Source organism: Erithacus rubecula (genome assembly GCF_903797595.1).
Source record: "Erithacus rubecula genome assembly, chromosome: 5".
Lineage (NCBI taxonomy): Eukaryota > Metazoa > Chordata > Aves > Passeriformes > Muscicapidae > Erithacus > Erithacus rubecula.
In genome coordinates, this window is record NC_136687.1 from 50,565,280 (window position 1) to 50,587,074 (window position 21,795).

Sequence of the window (21,795 nt, forward strand, 5' to 3'; positions counted from 1 at the left end):
AGAAAACCCCTCTGTAGTCAGCATCCCCTTTAGGGTTAAACCAGGATGGAAATTTAAAAGAAGCATTACCAAACATTCTCCTTATAACCCAAACTGCTCAATTTAAGAGACTGAGAAGTTGACTTGGAAATGCTAATAAACAAAGCAAGCAAAATTTGTCAAGGCCTCTGTTGGAATGTCCTTCCCTGGCAGACATAACCATGCCACAAGGCAGAGGTCTCCAGGGAGGGCTTGTGGTCTGCACTGGGGGTGCACAGCAGGTCTGACACTGCAGCCACAGCTGGGACACACATGCAGAGCATCCTGCAGAGGACAGCTCAAAGCCTAGAGCCTCTGAAACTGCAGACTTGGCTGATATATTCAATTGCAGGTACTCAGTGTAACACTGCTCCAGTTGAGATCTCAATTCAGATGACAGCTTCACCAAACTTGTCATTACTGTGCCAGCTACCATAGATTCTGACCTAAGAAAGAATTTAGGAAACGAAGCATAAACACACACCTTCTTCTCACTGAAAAATACTTTTGATACTGAAGAAAGCACAAGAAACAGGTATCTTAAATACAGAGTATGCTCAGAGAAAAGTGCCCTTCACAGACTATGGGTCTAAATCTTCAGCCTGGTAGGAACACTCAGACCTCACCTAACATAAACCATAAGAACCATTTAATGGAAAAGTTCAGGCACGTGGTGTGACTTGTGATGATGCTCACAGCAGGGCCAGGAGTGGCACTTCAATGAGCTTGTGGATCCCTTCTAGCTCAAAAGATTCTATGGTTATTGCACAAGGGCTTTTTTAAACATGGGACCAGATCTCATCTCAATTTTTTATTCTATCTGGCTGCCCATAACTTTCCTTTGCCATGTCTTTTTTTATACAGAGGGAGGAAGTCCTCCCAGTCCATCTTGGAGAAAATCTAATAATCAGGGCATCCTAGAATAAAATATGCTGTTTTTCAGGCATCTCATACAGGAATGCCAGGATGCATATGAAGATTTTATAAGCTGAATAAAATGAACAGCAAATATTAAATAACTCATAAGTTAACTACTTCTTCCACCCTTATTAACAACAAGCATCTACAAGTAGAAGCAAAGTTCTTAAAAAAATTCAGATCACACTATTATCAGGAGATAAGAAAGATGACACTATTCACTAATGGTAATAAATTAATCTATCCACCTGTATCATGTTCCACCTAAATTACAAGGCACTCACTGTGCACTTTGGTTGTCTCAAGCCTGGCTTACAGTCATTAGCTCATCCTCCCTCTGATGGCATTTTAGATCTGAGAACATTCTCCTCAGAGTATCTGGCTGATAAATACCAACTGATTCAGCTGCAGTGGTAAAGGTGAATGTGCTTGTCATAAATATTCACTGGCTGATTTGCACAAAAGACCACTTTATTTGTACAGATGATGAGAAAAGCCATTGTACAGCAAACAACACTGCTCAAATTCTTACCAATAACAGCTTTACAAGCCTAGCACAGTGATTCTTCTTTCCATGAAGCTGGCTAACATGACACCAACTATTAACTGTGGAAATGCACAGTGCCCAAGGGAGGTGTGCAGCTTCAGCTGGACTCTGATGCTCTGTGCAAAGACTTGTGAAAAGTGTTTGCATTCCTGTGTTGATCTCTATTAACATGGTTAAGATCCAGACTGAGGGAAACAAAAAATTTAGCAGGATGATTCAGTAACTGTCCTTCATTTTAGTTTCATAGCAGTGGGATTCCCTCTCATTAATCATTTTATATGTAATCTGTTGAATCTCTAAACTAAAATTAGTTTTAAAAATCCAAACATCTCAATTCTTTTATATTATCATTTGGGAAATAAGAATTGCTCAGTTACCTCAGAAATTTCAGCAGGATGATCTAACTTCAGAGAATATAGCAGTAGTTCAAACTCATGAGAAGTAAATTCAAACCTAAATGCTCAATTACATACAAAATCTCATTTATATTATCAGATTTTCTGCAACCAAAGAAGGGGAGATTTATCTTGGGAGAAACTGAACATCTGTAAATGGTACAAATGACTGGGGTCTTTTCTCCCCCCTGTTTGCAACTTTCTGAAATTTTACACATGAAAGAGAAGCCAACAAATTGTCTCCAATTTTTTAGTAACACTGAACAGAGAAAAATGAAAAAAAAAATACACTTGCATATTTTTTGAAAATATTTCCATTTCAAATTTAAATATAAGCAGGTGATTCCAATTTCTGTTGTTTGGCATGAACTATTTTGGCACTAGTGAAATGTCTATGCAATCCCTATTTTAAGGGTTCATTCAAATGTTATTTACATTGGCTACTTTTGTGTCACATTATCAGTTATTAGAAATTATTCTTTAAATAAGCAAAATCAATACAGATAGTCTTGAGCAGTTGAATCAGTATCAGGGGAAAGATATCAACATTTGCAATTTTCAAATCCTACAAGACATCAGTTTTGAATCTTACTGAGGGTTGACACAAGATCACAAGATGCTTCCTTTGAGTTTCTTTTTTCCTGTTTTTCTTTTTTTTTTTTTTGACTGGAAAGGAAAAGGAAAAAAAAAGCAAAGAATAAAAAAGATAAATAAGAATGAAGCTAGAAATAATCCTTCAGAGTATCTGCTGTTACTGTAGCTTCTCAAAAAATAGAAAGGAAGTCAGATTGTGATCAACAGCCTCACTTGTGAAGGTTGACATGGCAATATATTCTATCCATGTACTTTTGACTGTATAACCTGCTTTCTATCTCTTCATTCAATTCCCTTTTGACCACAGTTTGCATTAGAGATTTCCAAAAGGCTTCTATGGATTGTCTTTGAGTGAAAAAACCTCTTGAAAGAAATTAATTTTCCCTGCCTAGTGCCTTCAAATCATGCCAAACTTAAAAATTGTATGCAAACCCCGTACAACAGAACTTTCTATATCTGTGTAGATATAAGTCTTTATTAAATAGCAAATATATATGTATATATTATCTAAGTCTGCCTGTACAATTCACCAGTTCTCTGGTGGTTCTCAGAAGCATGAGGAACTGTGCTTCCCCTTCCAGGGAGATGGATAAAGAGTGACAGAGACTCTGTAAAAAAGGTGCAATACATGACTGCATTGGTGTTATAAACTTCCTTAAGACAAACCATTCTCCACATCCTAAAGAACATCCTCAGTTGATTAAAAGCTTACAGTATAGAAACAGGAATATTTTATGAGTAAACTGGTGCTCTGAATAACATAACCTGCAAAAGTGAAGCTGATAAACTAAGATTTAGGAATAATGCTATAAATGCTTTCTAGTTTCTCCTGTCTCTGCTTCCTCTTTTTCTTGACTGGTTAAAACTCTCAGAGACAAGTTTTCTTTTCAATTTATGATATTAATTGACATTTACAATGTTATGCAAAATTCATACTTTTTTCCCAGTGGTGATATAATTTCTTCAATTCAGCATGCAAAAATTAATCTCAAAAGTTTCCTCATTTGATTACCATTCATTTATTTAGCTGCCAAAATATAAACTTAAAACTTAAATGTAGTACTTCTGAGAAGATAGAATAATGTGCTAAAAAATACTTAGCAAACTGTGGCAGCTATCATTACATGCTCCAGGTATTCAAATATTCTTTAAATAAATCACTGGTCTTCATATGCAGGCTGCATATATAAATGAAATCTTGTATCTCTGCAAAACTTCAAAATAACACCTCTTCTACAGAGTTTTCCCACTGCACAGATATTGGGAGAACATTTAAAGTTTTATTTTGGTCCCAGTTTACTAACACAGCACAGGTCTGTCAGACAAAACCTTTGAATGCTTTCCCCTGTGCCCTCCCTAAGGACTGCAACTTGAGGGAGTGACAAACACTCTCTTATCTTGCTACACTCATTCACTTACAGTTCCTGCAATACATTCCTCCAAGTGTTCTGTGGCTGAAAAGCAGGAGAAAGTCCATTTTTCCACTAGAAGAAAATTTTATAGAATGATTCAGAAGTTGAATCATCCTAGGCTCGCCCAAATTATATACTCAATTTGCAGTGGTAACATCAATCAGGAAATGCAAGTTGTGACAGAAATTCTCACCTGACAAACTCAAGTTACTCAGATGAAAATTAATGGTCCTCTTTCCTTATCTGAATGACGTAATAAATACTAATGAAAAAAAAAAAGTTCAGTAATAAGCTTGAATTAATTATATGTTTATTGAGGCACAGTGAAGCAAATGAGTATGGGAAGCTGGCAAAGAGCCAGATGAGTAATAAACAGTTTTAAGACTGTCTGGAGACAGACTTGAGAATATTATAGTCATCAAGCAGCTGAAAACAGCCTCAGGGTAATTATAAGCATTTGCAATCGATTAAAGAGAGCATGATTCTTTTATGAGTCTTTATTAAACTTGCATTAAAACTTAAAATGATTAGAAAATGTTATGGTTTCAAGCACATCTATGTCAGTGGTCATTATATTTATTTCTGGAAAATGTGTGTGCAGGAAAGTGTCCACGGGATCACTTACTCCATAAGGGTTTTAAAGGAATTGCTGGAAATTTGGGGCCCATACCTACAGAGGGGCATCATCTCAGAATATCACCTCTCTGAAAATGTAGGAGGCAGCCATTCTGCAAGCAGCTCAGCCTCTCAGGTTCCAGGTATAATCCCTGTTTTTCTGTGATCTTTAAAGAACAGCACTCATATTCCATAGAACTATGCTTAATTTATTTGCAAAAACCACTGCCTTTCTGGGATAGGGATTGGGATGATGCTCTTTCATTTTCACAGATCTGTTTACTTAAACTCAACTCAGTAATACAGATGCCTCTGCTCTCTCATCAAAATTATATTAATTTTTTCTCTTTCTCCAAAATCCACTCTCAGATTGAGCTTGAGACATCTACTGGCCAAGAACCTCACACCACTGCCTTCATCCTTTCCTTGTGCAGAAATAATCTGAAACCCTTGTAGATGATAAAGGTGCAAGAAGGGAGATCCATGAGGAAGTTTTTTAAGACAGATGCCCACTAAACTCTTTCTTACTGCAAACATCCTCCCTTCTGCTCCAGCCAAGCCTTGACAATTACTTCTTCAACCTCTGTTTCCTGTGGTAATGCCTCCTTCAGCCTCATAGATCAAATCCCCTCTGTAATCTTAATGCTTGCTTTTATTCTCTTCTTTACAAAAGTTAAAATTAAATTATGGCAAATAGCAATAGAGAATGGCAAATATCCATTGCCAAATATTTGCAGTATTAGTAGGAAGGTCAAAAAACTGTAAGGGAAGATAACTTAGTTCTGGAATCAGTAAATATTTTATAGCTCTCCAGTGATGACTGCATATCAAGAGCATGCTGGGATGAAATACAGAAGGTTAGGCCAAAAATTGGGAAAGAGAAATGGTATTAAGATTTTTTTCTCTTTTAATACGAAATTCAGAAGGGTTTTAAAATGTTACTATCATAACTATAAAACAATTGGGATTAAGATAAAATTAATTTTCCAGAGAAAAAGTCTTATTCCATCAGCCTTTCCAAGAGGAAAACTGCAGAATCTTTCTATCTACTTTAGCAGCAATAAAACATTAAAAATAAATGTTTTCAAACAGCTAGACTTTCTGTCTTTCATCTTAGAAATGCAGAGATACCTACACTGTAAATTTCACAAAATTCACAACCATGTTCTTGCAGTGATTGACTGGTTTCTTCATAAAGAATTTACTACTACAGAAAAGTATCCACATTTTTTCCTGGAAAATACAGTAAGCTGTAAACTGCCCGAGAGTAAAACATGAATTGCAAAAGCTTGTCCCTTGTTGATGCACCACTGAGATAAAACCCAACAATATGCTGGGATTGCAGCTCAATCACTCTGCCTATACAGCCAGGGCTCACACATTCTGGTCTCAAATTACTATTTCATTCTGGGAAATGTGTCCATCTTTTTCATGTTGGTTTTTGGGGACTGGTCACTGTCAGGTCCGAGTCTGTGGATCAGGAAAGATTTGCTGTTTCTAACTGCATTTTGCTCACTTTGAACCTGAAACCATTAAAGATTAAGAACTTGGCAAACTCGTTCGAAATGTTTACAGATAGCAGTGGTTCTTTTTGCAAATCCAAACTCTGCAATTTCCGAAGGTATAAGTTATACATTTACAGTGTCCCATCTGAAAATGCCTTCACTGAAAGGGTGCTGCTGCTCCTAAGGAGGAATTCATACTAGAGGAGAAGCTCCCCAGCCTCCACATCTGCTTGTGAGAAGGAGATGCACAAAACCCTCTGCACATTGAGCTGAGCAGTCAAGAATGAAGTGAGTAGGAGCTGATTTGGCTGCTTAAATGAAGTAAATTTGGCTTCTATATACTCTGTGGATAGTAATTTTAATAGCAGTTTGAGAAAGGCATCAGTCTACTGCATAATTTTGCTGCATTTCATGCCACCTACTCTTTATTTCTGCAAGATGATTCTCTTTAATGGCCTTTGAAGAAGTGAAAAATTCTTCCTGAATGCTTTTAACATATACATATATTAAATTTTCTTAAACAAAATCAGATTTCATGTTCCAGACAGGCCCTAACTTGTTTTACCAGAAGGAACAAAACACACTGAATACAAGGAGTTTGATTTGTATAGTCAACACATTGACTGCACTGGGAGTTTGGTCTAGATCATGCTTGCAGAGTGCAAGGATTGGGGAAAAGACAACTTGTTCTGATTTTCAAAAGTTCATCTGAATTTATACACTAAACACAACTGTAGTAAATTAAATATAGCAACTATCACCTAAGCCTGCTCAGTTTAAAATGCTCTTTTTTCTCACATCCCCACTCATTAATTCCTACTGTATGTAGGAGTAGGCTCTACCACTTAGTAAAGACTATGGCTTTTCTAAAGTCTTTACTTAGCATATCTAAGTCAACAGAAGGAAAATAAGTTGGTTTTTTTTTTTTACAGTTATCAAGGTGTCCTTTGTTTTGCATCAAAATAGTCAGCCTACCTTCAGATTACTTGGAAAAGAAACATCATTTGAAAACTTAGACATCAATTATTTCAGAAATGCATTTTACCCCACTTTTCCACTATCTGGCTGGTTATGACTTCATAATTGCTTCCTTCAAAGACTTGACTTTCCTTGTCAGTAAAGAACCTTTAAGTAGACTTGAAGTTTCTGAGATTTAGATGTCAATACAGTAGTGTTAAAACAGAACTGAATATACTCATCTACTTATATTCAAAATAAGAATGAGATGTTTAAGGAGGATAACATAAGGGAAATTATTCTCAGGCCTGCAGAAAACATTTCCATTATAAAAAATTCTCTGATAATGCAAAACAATCCTTGATAGACTGCAAGATAAAATTCAAAAGCAATTCTATTGATAGGAGTTAAAAATGTTGATTTTGATAAATTGATACACAAAGGTTTGCAGCTTATATTAAAGATGCAAGGAAACTGGTTTAGTGCAGTGTGCACTTTGGAAAAGATCCCAATTTTACTTTAGGAAAATTTATTTTAAATATGAAAGGCCCATTTTCTTCCACAGAGCAAAATTATTACTGGAAATAATTTCAGTAATACAAGTACAGTATTTGGTTTTAAATAATTAAATTAAATGACTATACAAAATAGTTTATTGGAAAGGAAAGTACTGAAATTGTGCTGGTTGCTGGAATCAATCAGTCTATTAGTGCTTTCACATTTTCTAACTTACAAGAATATGTCAACAATGAGAAAAAAAAGATGAACACATACCAGAATCTATATTCCCATTATTTGTCAAATGTCATTTACTTCTATAAAGACATCACTTCATGCTATGATACACACCTTGAGAAGGAAAGATCACTGCACATGAAAAAATACCACCAGGACAAGATTGCTGCTTGCACAGGTGTCAGTTTTGGAGGCAGCTGTACTCAACATATCAATAATCTCTTAATATGAAATTAATTCTAACGCATGTATCAAACTTCTACATGCTTTAATGCTTAATACTAAATATTCTATTAAAATGTCTAATATTAACTGCTGCTAGCAGTTACATTGAAGAAAGCTTTTAGCAAGAATTTCATTTTAGGTCTGTATGACCTGAGAAAATAAATGTCTCACACAGCACAACCTCTCAGGCAAACTATTGTATGGGACTGGAATCTTCCAGAGGAAACTGCAACCACCCTTAGCTGACCAAAGAGATGGATTATTCCTGGACCTCCACCTCATATCTATATGCCCAGTCTTGACTTCTTTCTAAAACAGGAATAGAAGTTAATGGAAATATTCCCTTCCTCAGGGTCTTCAGGAATTTTGTTCCAACTCCCTTTCTAAAAATCCAAACTGACACAGGAATAGTTTTCTTTTGTAAAAATATTTCATGTCTAGAGACCCATCAAAGGAATGGCTTCCTCAAACATCACAGAGTCATGGAATAATTAGAGTTGGATGGGATTTCAGGACATCACACTGTCCAACCTGCTGTTTAAAGCATGGTGAATACTGAATTCAGACTTATCCACTCTATAATCCATTAAAAAGTGATTCCAGTTCCTCTATTCATGCCATTAATTTCTTTATCCTTCTCTCTGGGCTAGTTCCTCTTCCATCAGTAAAGAATCCTAGAAGAGAAAATCCAAACTGCTAACATATGAGAAATGTTTTAGTTTATCAATAAATTAGCAGGAAAGGAGAGAAAGTTATTTGTTAATGTTTATAATAATCTGGCAAGATTACTCTCTAGGGGTTACTAATCAAAAAATGTCATGATATATCCTGTAGTATATACTAAATCTAGAATGCTGGGAGGTTTTTTGCACCTTTTCCTGATGTTTGTGATGGTGATCACTAATCAGAGGCAGATTATCAGTCTGTCCTGGTTAGTATGGCATTACTTGTTGACTGCTCAATTAAGAATGCCAGAGAGGCTGGTACAGAGACCAAATACTTGTCACAGGTCACATCTGAGGATGATGTGTCACTGAATGAGCTACTGCTCTGAAACTAATTCCCTGCAGGCAGGCAGGCAGGCATTTGTGTTATGAAAGTCATACCATTATGAAGTTCTTACCCAGATATCAAGGACAAAAAAACATAGTGTCTGAACTGTATTTTTTAATTAAATAATGAAACTTGGATAATTTAAACCCAGTATTTTTGGATATAATTATTCAAAGATATTAATTACAAAATTTACTTGAGACTTTTAAACTCAAAAATGCATGCATAAAGATACAATTTAAATGAAATGTTTGTAGTTGTCTTCATAGGTACCTGGCAATTAAATATACAAACTCATCATTTCTAAACAAAAATATTCTGTAGTGAAATTTTTAGATTTTTTGTTTGTTTTTTTGGGGTTTTTTTTTTGGTGTGTTCCTTATCCCATGTCTGGTGCTTTTAGACACTGCTTTGTTATAAAGAAGAATTCTTCTACTCGTCACTGTCTATTCTTCTAACTTAAGAATTTATTATGTAGGCAGGGAACAAAAATCAATAACACCTGACCTGAATGAACCAGATATTATGCACAGTAAATCGCTGAAGTGAGCATTTTTCTATAACTTAAAGATTTAACTTTGAACATAAGTTTTAAAATGCTCATCCAAGCCAGTCATGATTACTTATGAATACTGGATGCATCTGAACAAAACAGGTCTGTTGCAAAGCAATTTTTCACAGAAATAAAGATTGTGAAATTCGTTAGATAATGCATCCTACTGGAGAAATCTTTGCAGATCTTCTGTCAGCTGTAGAAAATATCTGGACCAAAATTGGCTGATTCACTGAGCTGGATGGTGCAGTCTTGTGACACTGCCATCTGTGTCACACTTACTCTATCACACAAAAACCACCAATTCAGCACCTTCTGAGGAGCACTGAATGAACTCAAAGCAGAGGAATTGCTGTCTTGTCCAAGCCCTCCTCCTCAACTTCTTCACTCTCCAGAACTTCTTTCTACATGGTTTATATTTATGACTAGCACCTCATTCTTGCCAAACCTCTGACCTACATTCACCATCACTTCAGATTCTGGCCAGAAAGTATATGACAACAAATAGAAGAGATTCATCACACAATAAGCTAATCTACAGAAAGAAAATCTTACATGTTGCATCTCGAATTGTCATTTTATGTTTCCACTGTCCAAAAAGATAAGAGAGCTTGCTAAAAACTTTTATGCTTCATAAACATGGGTAGAACAGAAAAATATGTAAGTTCTTCATTTATCAGCTAACTCTAACAAAGACATTATCAAATAAACTTGTAAATGTTGATGGATTTCAGAAATAGATTTCTCTCAGGTGCTGTGAAATGCTGCCAGAACCATAAATGTTCACAAATCAAAACACGATCTATTGGAAGACTATAAAGCTGTAGTGTGACACTTTTCAACAGGATTACGGATTTGACAAAAAACCGCCCCGATAAACAAACACTTACCATAGTCATTATCATAAAAAATGATGAATTTCTGCCAGGCATATTCCGTGACCACTCTGAAGATGACATCATTTAGGTAGACGGGGGGCCGCACGGACAGCGTGTAGTCGTCGTTGCGGCTGCTCCTGGTGAGCCCGCAGCCGCTCCTCGGCGTCCCTGCCGGCGAGCGCTGGATGAAGAGGTGAGGGATGTGCATGGCATCGGCCAGAGACTGCAGGGACCCTGCCGACGTGCAGCCAATGGAGCTGACAAGGGCCAGGATGCCTTGGTTCATCAGGTCACAGGCTGTAAGAAAGCACAGCGATGCCGCGAGTGAGAGCGGTTCAGCGCGCGCACGCTTTGGTGTTGAAACACAGCAGGTCCAATCCAGGAAAATATGGGTACATTTTTCATATTGAGTAATCCACATCTAAAATTCATCCAAATCACAAATCTACTCCACTCACTTTGAGGGGTCTTGTGGTCTAACCTAGAAGACTCTCCTGCCCACCCTATCCAGCAATGAATATTCCCTTAGAAACGAGACCCACCACTGGAGCTTCTCAAAAACACTAAGAAGAGATTTTGGCTAAGGAATTAACATGACCACCCAAGGAGATAAGCACTCTTTAAAGTCTAGTACAACAGCTCCATGAATAATAGTATCTCTGCATTATAGGAAAAACTTGAAATAACAGCTCAGGCTTGCTGTCAACCTTAGAGAAGAACTGAATAGCATTATGTACATTAACTTGTGCAAGGAAAAATTAAGTTTCTTCTGGGATATAAGAGGTATATGTATATGTGATATATATATATATATCTCACATCAACTTTTCCTTTTATTTAGAAGACAAACAACCTTCCCCCCCCCCCCCACCAAGCTAGTCTTATAAATAGCAAAATGCTTTCAAAATTCAGTTAACAGTTTCTATACATTCATTTTCCTCACCTCCTTAAGAAAGACACGATGACTGTGGAAAATATAACACCTTAAAACTAACTAATGGTCCCAATATTTACTGCACACAGCCTTAAGTATAATGCCAGTTACATCCATATTAATAAAATGCTGTTTATCATGAATAATGTTGATGAAAATCAATAAATATCAAAGAAATTCATAATCATTATGTCTGTAATTTTGAAGGGTTACCCTGTGAATCAGAGTCAAGTGATTGTACTGTGTTTCTAACAAGCTGGAGAGCTTGAATGAAGAAATAACATGGACTTACAATATAATTCCCCAGAACACACCCAAGGCTAAATTTTGAAATAGTCAATTTGTCATTCATAAAGTTACACAGGCAGTTAACCTGCATTTGCACATGCAAAAGAGTTATGGAATGGTAAAAATCAATATGTATTTATACATTAATATCTAATACCAAGCTGTACAATTATTTCTTCTGCAGGACTACTCTGCACACACAACAGGTGCAGGACAAAACAAGAAACCCACATGTGAGAATGTATTCACCTAAAAAATGATAAAAACATATTTTAGTGCCAGACCTGTTGTCTCATATCATGTGGCTCTTACTCACAGTGAGTAATATTTTACTTTGCAAACACACCTCTTGATCTCAGTGGGAATATTTACAGTATGAGGAATGGAGTACCACATTCAGGCCCACATGAAAATTGACTTTGATGCCAAAGGACAGTATCAGAGGTCACTTTCCTAAAGCCAGAGCATTATTCTTATTAAGAGACAGAAATCTGGAACATTCAAGGGTGTTTTCCCAGGGCATGCTGAGGCTTTGTCCCTTGTGAGCCCTTCTGATTTCCTTCATGAAGATAAATTTGGGAGAGAGAGCATTCCTACACAGAGCTTTCAAAGTATTTTGGCTTAGGATAAAGTGTTCCCTCTGTAACACACTCTGAACACAGCTCAGATTCTGGACTTTAGGTTAAAGGTAATACATTTTTAATAATTGCAGATATCCTTCAGGAAATTATCAAATATGATTGGTAATGGGACAACAAAATTATTGGCATCTCATAAGTTTCTAACATTTGAAATATTTCAAAACAATCTTAATAGCTATTCATCTTTACTACTACTTGTTACAGTCCTTTATCATGACTTTCAATGAAGATAAAAGGCTTGTAAAGTTAAATTTTTAGGGAGACGCTGAATTTCTTCTTTGATATGGTTTTCCTGTATCAAGGACAGCAATATCTAGGTTCCATATCCCAGTGAGAATGCTACTGCTTGAGACAAAAACTACTTTTTCTTGACATATTGCTAGATATTGATAGAATTTATATGAGTAAAATCACTGTTAGATTTTGCAAAAGCCTGTTTTTAATTCAACAAAAGATTAAGTTTTTTGCCTCTGATGTAATTTTTTCAAAATATATGGTGTGACCCTCCAGTCTCTGAAACCCGAATTTTAAAAATACAGGCAAGTCAAAATCCATTATAGAAATTGCTTGAAAATGTCTAAATTTCCAGGCACACTTTCAGCCTCTGAATAACCACTCCCTGTAATGCCATGAAGTGGGAGACATGCTTTTTATGAAAATTGTTATTGAAACACAAAGAGGAAGAAAACAGCATGGAACATTCTGCTCCACAGGACCAAATGTTAATACTGGCAAACAAACTGAATAAAGGATTAAAATCTTCTCCCCTGACAGTGCATCACACTTGTTACAATAGCCTCAGGACCTAAGTTGCCCAGGCATCTCTTTGTTCCAAGATAGGCTTATGAGAATTGTGCATGCTGGATTGGGACAATATGCACTCAATTATGTTCAAACAGACCTTACTCCTGCACACTCAGACACTAGCTAATACACAAAGTTAGCTGCTGGAGAAGGGACAATATCTCAGAGGCAACTTTTGCAAAAAAATCAGTGTCTTGAGTTGAGAATTCACCTCTGATTCAGACAGACTGGATTATTCTTTGAACAGAAATATAATTTCTGCAGTATATGCACATACAAAGTAAAGCATATGCAATATGTAACACCATCATCTACTATATTCAGCTCTTTCTCAGCCAAGAACTTCCATTGTCTTCAGCAGAAGAGTTCATTGGTAAAAAGCACAAGACTAAGGTCTATGTGCTTTCTTAAGGCTTTTCCGCCCCTCAGTAACAATATTAAATTAAATCTTTTAAATCCTCTGTTAAATCCTTTTCCTACTGTTCCAAATCTTTCAACTGTATCTTATCAATGGACTAAAAGCTATAGCTGAAACATATTTGAAATCCTGGTTGCATTCCTTTCCTGAGCCTGTAATATCCAAGTTTTTTTGCCCCATCTGTGTCAAGAAACCCACATAAATTCATATGTATATACACACTTGAATGCTATCTTGGCATTCAAAACTCTGTTGTAATTTAATTTACTACAACCTCCTTGGTTGGTTGTATTTCCAAGCTGGTATTTAGCCTACTGCCAATATGATCAAGGAATATTAGTTTGCCATCAACTAGAGAAATAAAAATATTGCTGTGTCTGTAAAGTCCTCAGTCATGTCTGTAGAAATGCCAAACTCAGATGGAGCTGTACACAGCTCCATTGCAAATGGAGCAAAGGAAGAGCAGAAGTTCACTAAAAGTGTTTCTAAAATATTGATTTATACTATAAGCTACATTTAAACAGAAGTTGTCCAAATATTAGTTCACCCTGACAATCAACATGTAGCAAATGTTATTAACAACTGCATCTTCATCAGCTAAAGGAATAAAACTGTTCACACTATTTTAAGCTTTGCATAGAGAGAATATGAAGCATATCAGTAAGATGACTTTAAATGCTTCACCATTATATATATATGTATATTTAAAGCATATATCACACATGCTGGCATGCACTCAGCACTACATTTAATTCTCCAGCTTATATTGGTCTTTTCTCAAAATGCAAAGTTTCTGAATTTTCAATGCTGGTGGGCCAATTGCCAGTAACAAAAAAGCAATCTTTTTGAGTAAAATCTCTTGCTAGTTTGGCAGGCATCTAAAGAAAATAAAAAACATAGTTTTGTGGTTAGTAAGTGCTTTTTTTTTTTTTTTTTTTTTTTTTAAATAAAGAGCACAACCCATTCAATTTGAAATAAATAATTTACATCTAGGCTATCAATTTGTATAAGCATTCCCAACAAAGCAGAATTTAAATGGCTATGGTAACAAATGTATACCTAAAATGAGTTCACTCTAAAATGGAAACAATGGTAGGTCCTTAAATACTACTAGTTGCTGTAATTTAGAAAGAAAACAACAACAACAACAACAAAATCTACAAATAAGAGTAAGTTAAAAACAAATGTAGGAATAAATAAGAAGCACAAAAAAAAGGGACTACTTAAGATTTAACTATTGCTATGAAAGAGAAAATTTTCTTTCTTATTTCTCCCATGTTCTTCTGATAGTAAATCACAACACATCATCCTCATCTACTGCGAACTTATGAGCCAAAGTGAAAAAAACATAGTGTAGGATCTCTAGAGACTTGGACAGCAGTCCAATTTTGTTCCCACTTAAATTGCTGGTTTAACGAAGTCAGACCAGCTCTTAACACTATGCTTTTGAAAATGCTAAATGCTGTGCATAAATACTGGTTAGGGTTCCTTTAAACAATCAGACATGCATTATGTGGTCCTTTTCATCTTCCATAATTCAGAAACTACCAGGCTCCTTCCAGAACTGTAGCAGTGTCTGACTGAGATGATGTTGAGTGAACAAAAATTAGATCTAAATGCAGAATCATGGTCCCATGGGCCTGAGTTGCACTCCCCAACATCATTTCCCTGGAAGTCTAAACTGACATCATTTCAATCTCACTGCTCCTGGATGTTCTCCACATATTATCCACGTGGTGTAATGCCTCCAAGTTACTTATCTGAATGTGAATCTCTTGACTGGTATCTCTGGTTTGGGATGGAGACTACAGTTTGTTACCCTGCACATGTGCTCAGTGTTTTGAAAGTGCTCCAAGGACTTTGTCACCAGGAGGGCTCCACACATGTGGGCCAAATTTGTTTTCCTTTGATTTCTCTTGATGGTGAATACGGTATTTCCACAGAAACATTTTTTTAATCTTCTTACTGCCTTTTGGAGACTGTACAATTCACCACCAGATGAGTCACAGGTTCCCTGGAAGAATACTCAGATTTATTCCCTATTCCATCCAAATGGCCAGGAATATACAACCTGGTCAGAGGTCAGGGAAAAAAATCTATTCCATAGGAATCTTAGGTTTTCCCTGTACAGTATCAATGAAGAGAGTATTAATGGATTTATTAATGCATCCCAGAAAGTCATTGCCCCTATTTGTACTAATCCACATCCAAATCAAGATGTACAGCTGATTCAAGGGTCAAAATACCTGAGCCCCTATAAATGCATACTAGGCAGCTTATATGTAGCTTTGAAAATACAAGCTATTATTTCTTGTTTATTTTGAGAATATGCTGTTGGCTGCTCCTCAAATTCTTTCTGAGCTTCAGGGTGCTGATGAAGACTGAGGGACCATAGCATGCAAATTCTTTGTTGCAAAGGGTAATGAATAAGGTTAAAATCTGCATTTCTTTCACTGTGATGTTCTGCTCCCTCTCAAAACACCTTTTTTTTTTTATTTTTTGTCTTTTTCACCTTTAAATGCTTCCCAAACCACTCATGAATACATTGTAGAAAGATAATATTTTCACAGGAAAACAGCCATGAAAAGTGACAACAATTTTACACAGATAAACTACAGGTCTTTCTGTTTGGTGTTCTTAATCACAGGTGCAAGAAGTAGAATGAAATGTGATTATGAGATCCATGATCCAGGGAGATTAGTCTCAAATTTCCAATAAATCTTTTTAGTCACTTTTGGATGGCAATTCTGCTCTTGCAAATTATTTTTCCTTCATAACACAATGGTTCATCCCAGACTTAGAGCTGAATTATTTCTAGAAGAGTGACAGCACATTTTTAATATATCCTGAAGACTCTTCAGAAGGAAGTAAGGATAAAGTAGGGGGGAGGGGAAATTATTGACTGGATTTTAAAGAATATTCTCCTCTGCAATGCAGATAACAGAGTCTATCCTGTTCCTTTTTTAGATAAGGTTATAAAATTTCCCTTCATTTATATCTTCTCTGTAAATATTAGTAAAAATTTCCCTCCCACCACTCCATTATACACAACTTGGACTAACAGTATTTTAAATTCACTTGTAATTAACCTTTAAGGGATTTTAGTTTGTCCTGACTGCAAAACAAACTTGTGTTTGAGCCTTAGCAGCTGTGCTTTCTAAGGCTTGGGATTTCTTTGTTTGGGAAAAATAATCCAAACTTCTGATATCTAAAAACTACTACCAGAAAGCACATTTGTATCTCTGTTGCACAATACACCACAACCACTTTTCAAAATTGTAATACTGAAAAGCATTTGAGAGCCTTTTCTGGGTCAGATATCTTCTGTATACAAGCTTTGCCAATTACAGTAGCATTAAATCCATCACATTAAAATGCAATAATTAATCTGAGCCTTGAAAAAAATCAACTAAAACTCTCCCAAGTTTGGAGGGAAGCAAGATTTATACATGAGAGATATTTTGATGCCATGGCTTGCAAGATTCAGTTAGAGGACTTGAAACAACCACAAAAACCACCAAACAGAAAAAGGCTCCACAAATTCTCTTTTTGGACAAGCATCCTGATGTATTTACTTTTTCCTGCACACCAACCTGCAATTCTTCCATTAAATTCTAGATGCACAAAGAGGGTGTATGTCTTTCCAGGTTAGTACATCAGGCAGAGAAACAGAAGCACAACTTCTTATATTTTTAAAATCTGGTTTCACCTGGCACTCAACGATTCCTTTGTCTCAGACAAATTATGGTTCCTAACTTTCAAAAAGCCTGAACTTTATAAAAAAAAAAAAAAAAAAAAAAAGAGAAAAATTAGAAAAACCTCCACCATTTTAAAGAAGTTGCACAGCCACAAATCTTCAGGTGAAAGAGGCTTTAGCTGGCATGTCTGTTAGGATGTAAACCTGAATACACTTGCAAAATGCACAGGGTGTTCTCAGGATTCCTGTGGCTGAGATGACAAAAGAGGCTTTAGTACTGATAGATCTGGAAAAAGGAGGCTGTGCCAGGCAGCACTGTTCTAGAAAGGTTTCAAATGTGTACTAAGAGGTGAAAAGGGGCAGGGAAAGAAGGAAGTTCAAATCAATTAAGGTTAGGCAGTGGCATACACTGGAGAAAAAGCTAGATACACATCACAAAACTGACCTCTAGAGTCCTTGCATCCCAACAGGGATGTCTGTCTGCAAAGGTAATGTAGCCTATTGCAAAATAAGAAATAAAAGAAAACCCAGGCACAGATTCCAAGAATGTCTCCAAAATATTCTCTTTTATTTGTGCTGAACTCCCAATGACATAACACAAAGCTCATCTACTGCCAGCATTCTTGCTCAAAGTGCTGCATGAGCAACTTCCATTCACCCATTCAGCAAAAGGAAAACTTTCCATTTCAAGTGCAATCATTGGTAGATTCCACTTGATTACCTAATTAATGATGAAGGACATATTTCCTTAGTATACCAGAACAACTTCTTCCATCCCTTACCTTGTTCCTTGACCCTTGCACTGTTTCTGGACCTTTTATTTCCTTTACCAGCACTGTTTGAGGAGTTACTAGGCAGCACATACTCTCTGATACCCTTTTAATATCAAGCTTGCTGCTGCAGAGCAGACAATAGTTGCAAAGCAGCAATTATATGGAAAACAAAAGACTGAGTCTTAAAGCAGCTTAATATAAAATTAAATATAATTTTTCAAAAGATAACATCTTGATAAAATCACAAGGATTTACTCTAATTCTGTGTTCTCTGCAAGTCTGCATTGAAACACTGGAGGGAAAAAAAGCATCAACAACAAAACCTCTGAAAACCTTGAGCATCAGCATTTCTAGTTTTTTTTAAATCGCTCAAAATAAACCAGGACAATTTTCTTGTTAAGAGGATAAAACACTGAACTTAATGATATTTGACAAAAATTACATTTTCCTTGCCCCATGTAAATCAGACTCTCTTGCACTTTTCCCTTCCATCCTTTCTATCTTGGATCTAACTTTCCTCCCTATCAGGTTTTTCCTGCCCTCAGCATCAGAGAGCATTGGCTTTCATTCTCCCATTGCCAGCTCTCCTCTCCTTAGAAACTACTCCAGCCAGGCAAAACAACTTCTTTTTCCTCTTCATGCCACCTTGTCCATCTCTTCTTTTTTAATTTTTATTTTTCCCCAACCTACTTCACCCTGTTGCCTCCAATGCCCAGAAACAAGATGTAGAGGACTTGACACTGGACTGAGAATCTGAAGAATCATACCCTGGGGCCAGCTCTGCCCTCACTTTGTTGCATGACTAATTTGGGATTACTAATCTTATTTCCCTTATGCTTTGGTGATTGTGATACTTTGACACCTTTGTAAAACACTCCTGCATGATCTAAATAGAAGAGATTGCACTTGTGTTCCCCACACCCATTTTTTCAAGGTTAGAAAGCCACTTCTGATCATAACTCACATTGCCAGAAGTTCCTTTACATCTCCTCTCTTTTCTGAATTGTTTCATAGCCCCCCTTCTCTTGCCCCAACTATTAATATGGAGACACCAGGCTCTGCTGGAGAGATACAGTGGGAAGCACAATACCACAGCCTAGTCCAGGGCAGACAAAAGAACACACAGCTGGTAGCATTAGTTTAATTGGAAGCCCTACAATGGGAAGAGCTGCCTGTGCTGCCCTGGATGAGCTTGGCATCCTTCCAAGCAAAGATATTACTGAACAACACTGTTCAAAATAAATCCATCCCCCAAACAAAAAGAAATCTGGGAACAGTAATCTGGAAGAGCTTTTTTTTCCTACAGTGCAAATATTCAGGGAATATTCTGCTATGGGGACAAATAAGCAATTTTTTTCATCTTTTAATGTGGCATTGTAGACAGAGTATTTCCTAAGCCAAAAAAGGTATATATTTATTTCTTAAAAGAAACCCCCCAAACAACAGAAATAAAATTAAACAAACCAAAAAAAAAAAAAAAAAAAAAAAAAAAAAAAAAAAGAGCCAATTCTGCCAGGTGAGTAAATTTAACAGTGCAACTTAAGAGCAAACAATACGAAGGCCAGATCTTGCATTTGACACAATAAAAGGAAACGGGCTCTACATCAAGATAAAGAACTTAGTATGAGAACAAGCAGAAAGCAAGGGAGGTGGCACATCAGTTGCAAAAAAATACATGGCTGTGAAAAAACCGAGAAGTCTGTAGGAGTTCAGAACATCAGTTCCATTAGCAACTTAGCCACTCAAGAAAACCTCAGATGAGTCAAAACAACTATCACCATTATTATTTGCTAAGAATAGACATTGTGCTTGTTTTACTGACTGACACACAGATTAACAAGCATGATAGGAATAAAAAAATCAACTACCTTTAACTTTTATTTTATTTGTAGCTCTGAAAGTGCTTTTCAAAAATGCTCAGCATCTTCATCTCTATTTCACAGAATAAAAAATCCAGATGTGCCCAAGAGGAGTTTCTTGTCCAAGGTCAAAAAGCAAGGCAAGAAAATTGTTTTCCATGGCAAGCTCAAACAAGCACAAAGGCTGAAAATAAAGTTCTTTGTTGCAGCTTTTTATTGTTTGTTCTGTGCATTAGTGTGCCACTGACAGTGTTTTATGTTCTGAGCCCAATGTAACAATGCTTTATGAAGACGAAACATTTTGAAGACAGGCAAGGCAGCCTGCAAAACAGGATTAAGTGACAAAGACTTTCAGATTCACAGTGACCCCAAAGCAAGACCACTGTTGCTTATGAGAAAATTTTGAGACACGAGTGATGAGGTGATGGAGAGTGAATGTGGAAAAGGAAAGCAGAGCTGTAGGTGAGATACAAACTATGGATGGATAACACAAAATGCCAGCAGCAGACATGGAGAGTGCATTATATGCAGAAGTATTTGATAAAGGAATAAACATTTTGCAAGGAAAATTACAGATGAGTGTTCAACAGAAGGGAAATTATAAGGTATTGAAGTAAGGGGAGACAGGGTGGAACTATGCATGGAAAATTCAGCTCATGATCATGAGATGTGGAAAAAATATATAAATACTCATATCAGAGGATTCCAGCATCTCTGCTCATATTACTTAAAAAAATTCTCCATATGGTTTCTCATACCTGATGTGCAGTGTGATTGGTTCTAACAACACCAGATAAGCCACAGATTCACTAACATCTACGCAAGACCTTGAAACCCAGAACAACACGTTGACAAAGAGCTGAGGGTGCAATGCTGACACAGTGAAGACAAGAATTCAGAAAGGTTAAAACAGTACCAGTGAAAGGCATGGGGACAGCAAAAAATAGGGAACACAGGACTTTGTCAGTAACAACAATAAAGGAATATAACGAGGGATGACATCAGCTTTGAGGTATTAGAGAAGGATGTTAAATGTTAGCAAGTGATGAGACTTTAAGATTTGCAGTTGGGGAGTAATAAATCCATTTAGATACCAGGGAGGAGGAGGATGCAGTTTGCTGCAATGTGGGAGTAATGGAAGGCAGCAGAAGATACAGCAAGGAATAGCAGAAGATACAGCAAGGAATTCAGTGACAGTGATCCTGTGCTGTATCTGCTGAAGTGCAAATAGCCAATGCATTGACAAACGTGTCAGCTAAAAGGGCACTGGAGAAAAATCAACTTGGTGCATGTTACAGACAAAGCAGCAGCTGGGCTTGGCAGCAGCTTCAGCATGTGAAGAGAAGGAGAGAGAAGACAAAATGTGCCTAAGTCTGAGAGTCTATTTTTGCTCTCTTACTCCAGCAATAATAATGGTGCAGTGTTCCTTTAGTGCCAGTTGCAACCTTTTACTGAGATTGCTTTGACTGTAATGGCTGCAAGAGATGCCAGGAAAAGAAGGTAATGTTGCTTTTCTTTTCCCTTGACTTTTTCCAATGTCACAGAAAAAGAAATGTGCATAACACCAAAATAGAAAATATATATTTTCAACAAGGAGCATTCGAGTAACACTAAACACTTAATCTTAATTGAAAGCAGCAGTTTTTCTAAACCATGCACACCATGGTAAAATAGGATTGAAAGGAAATTTAAAACTGCCTCTGACACTGGAGAGACATGTCCAACAAGAACATGCCTGATGAACTATTAGAAAACAACTGACACAAATCCTATTTGGAATCAGAGGTAAATATTTCCTTTGCCTTCAAAGCAGCATTTTGAAATTGTATCTCTCCCTGACAAACACAAAGCCATGTAGAAAATGAAAAAAAGTGGTCTCAGCTTCCAAAGATGGAGCAGAAGTTTTGCCTGGCTATACAGCATAAGACTGCAGTGCCATGGCAGGAGAACCATGTGGAGGGAAGCAGCAGAACTGC

At 36.7% G+C, this 21,795-nt stretch overlaps 1 protein-coding gene across 2 annotated transcripts in view; it reads right to left on the reverse strand.

Annotated features, from left to right (window-relative positions):
- The window catches only part of GRID2 (glutamate ionotropic receptor delta type subunit 2), a 664,166-nt gene that overhangs the window by 262,735 nt on the left and 379,636 nt on the right, over nt 1–21,795 (reverse strand). For both annotated transcript variants that reach the window (XM_079306473.1, XM_079306474.1), the window contains exon 3: nt 10,418–10,702. In XM_079306473.1, coding sequence (XP_079162599.1) covers nt 10,418–10,702 — 285 coding nt within the window. The remainder of the gene's footprint in view (nt 1–10,417; nt 10,703–21,795) is intronic.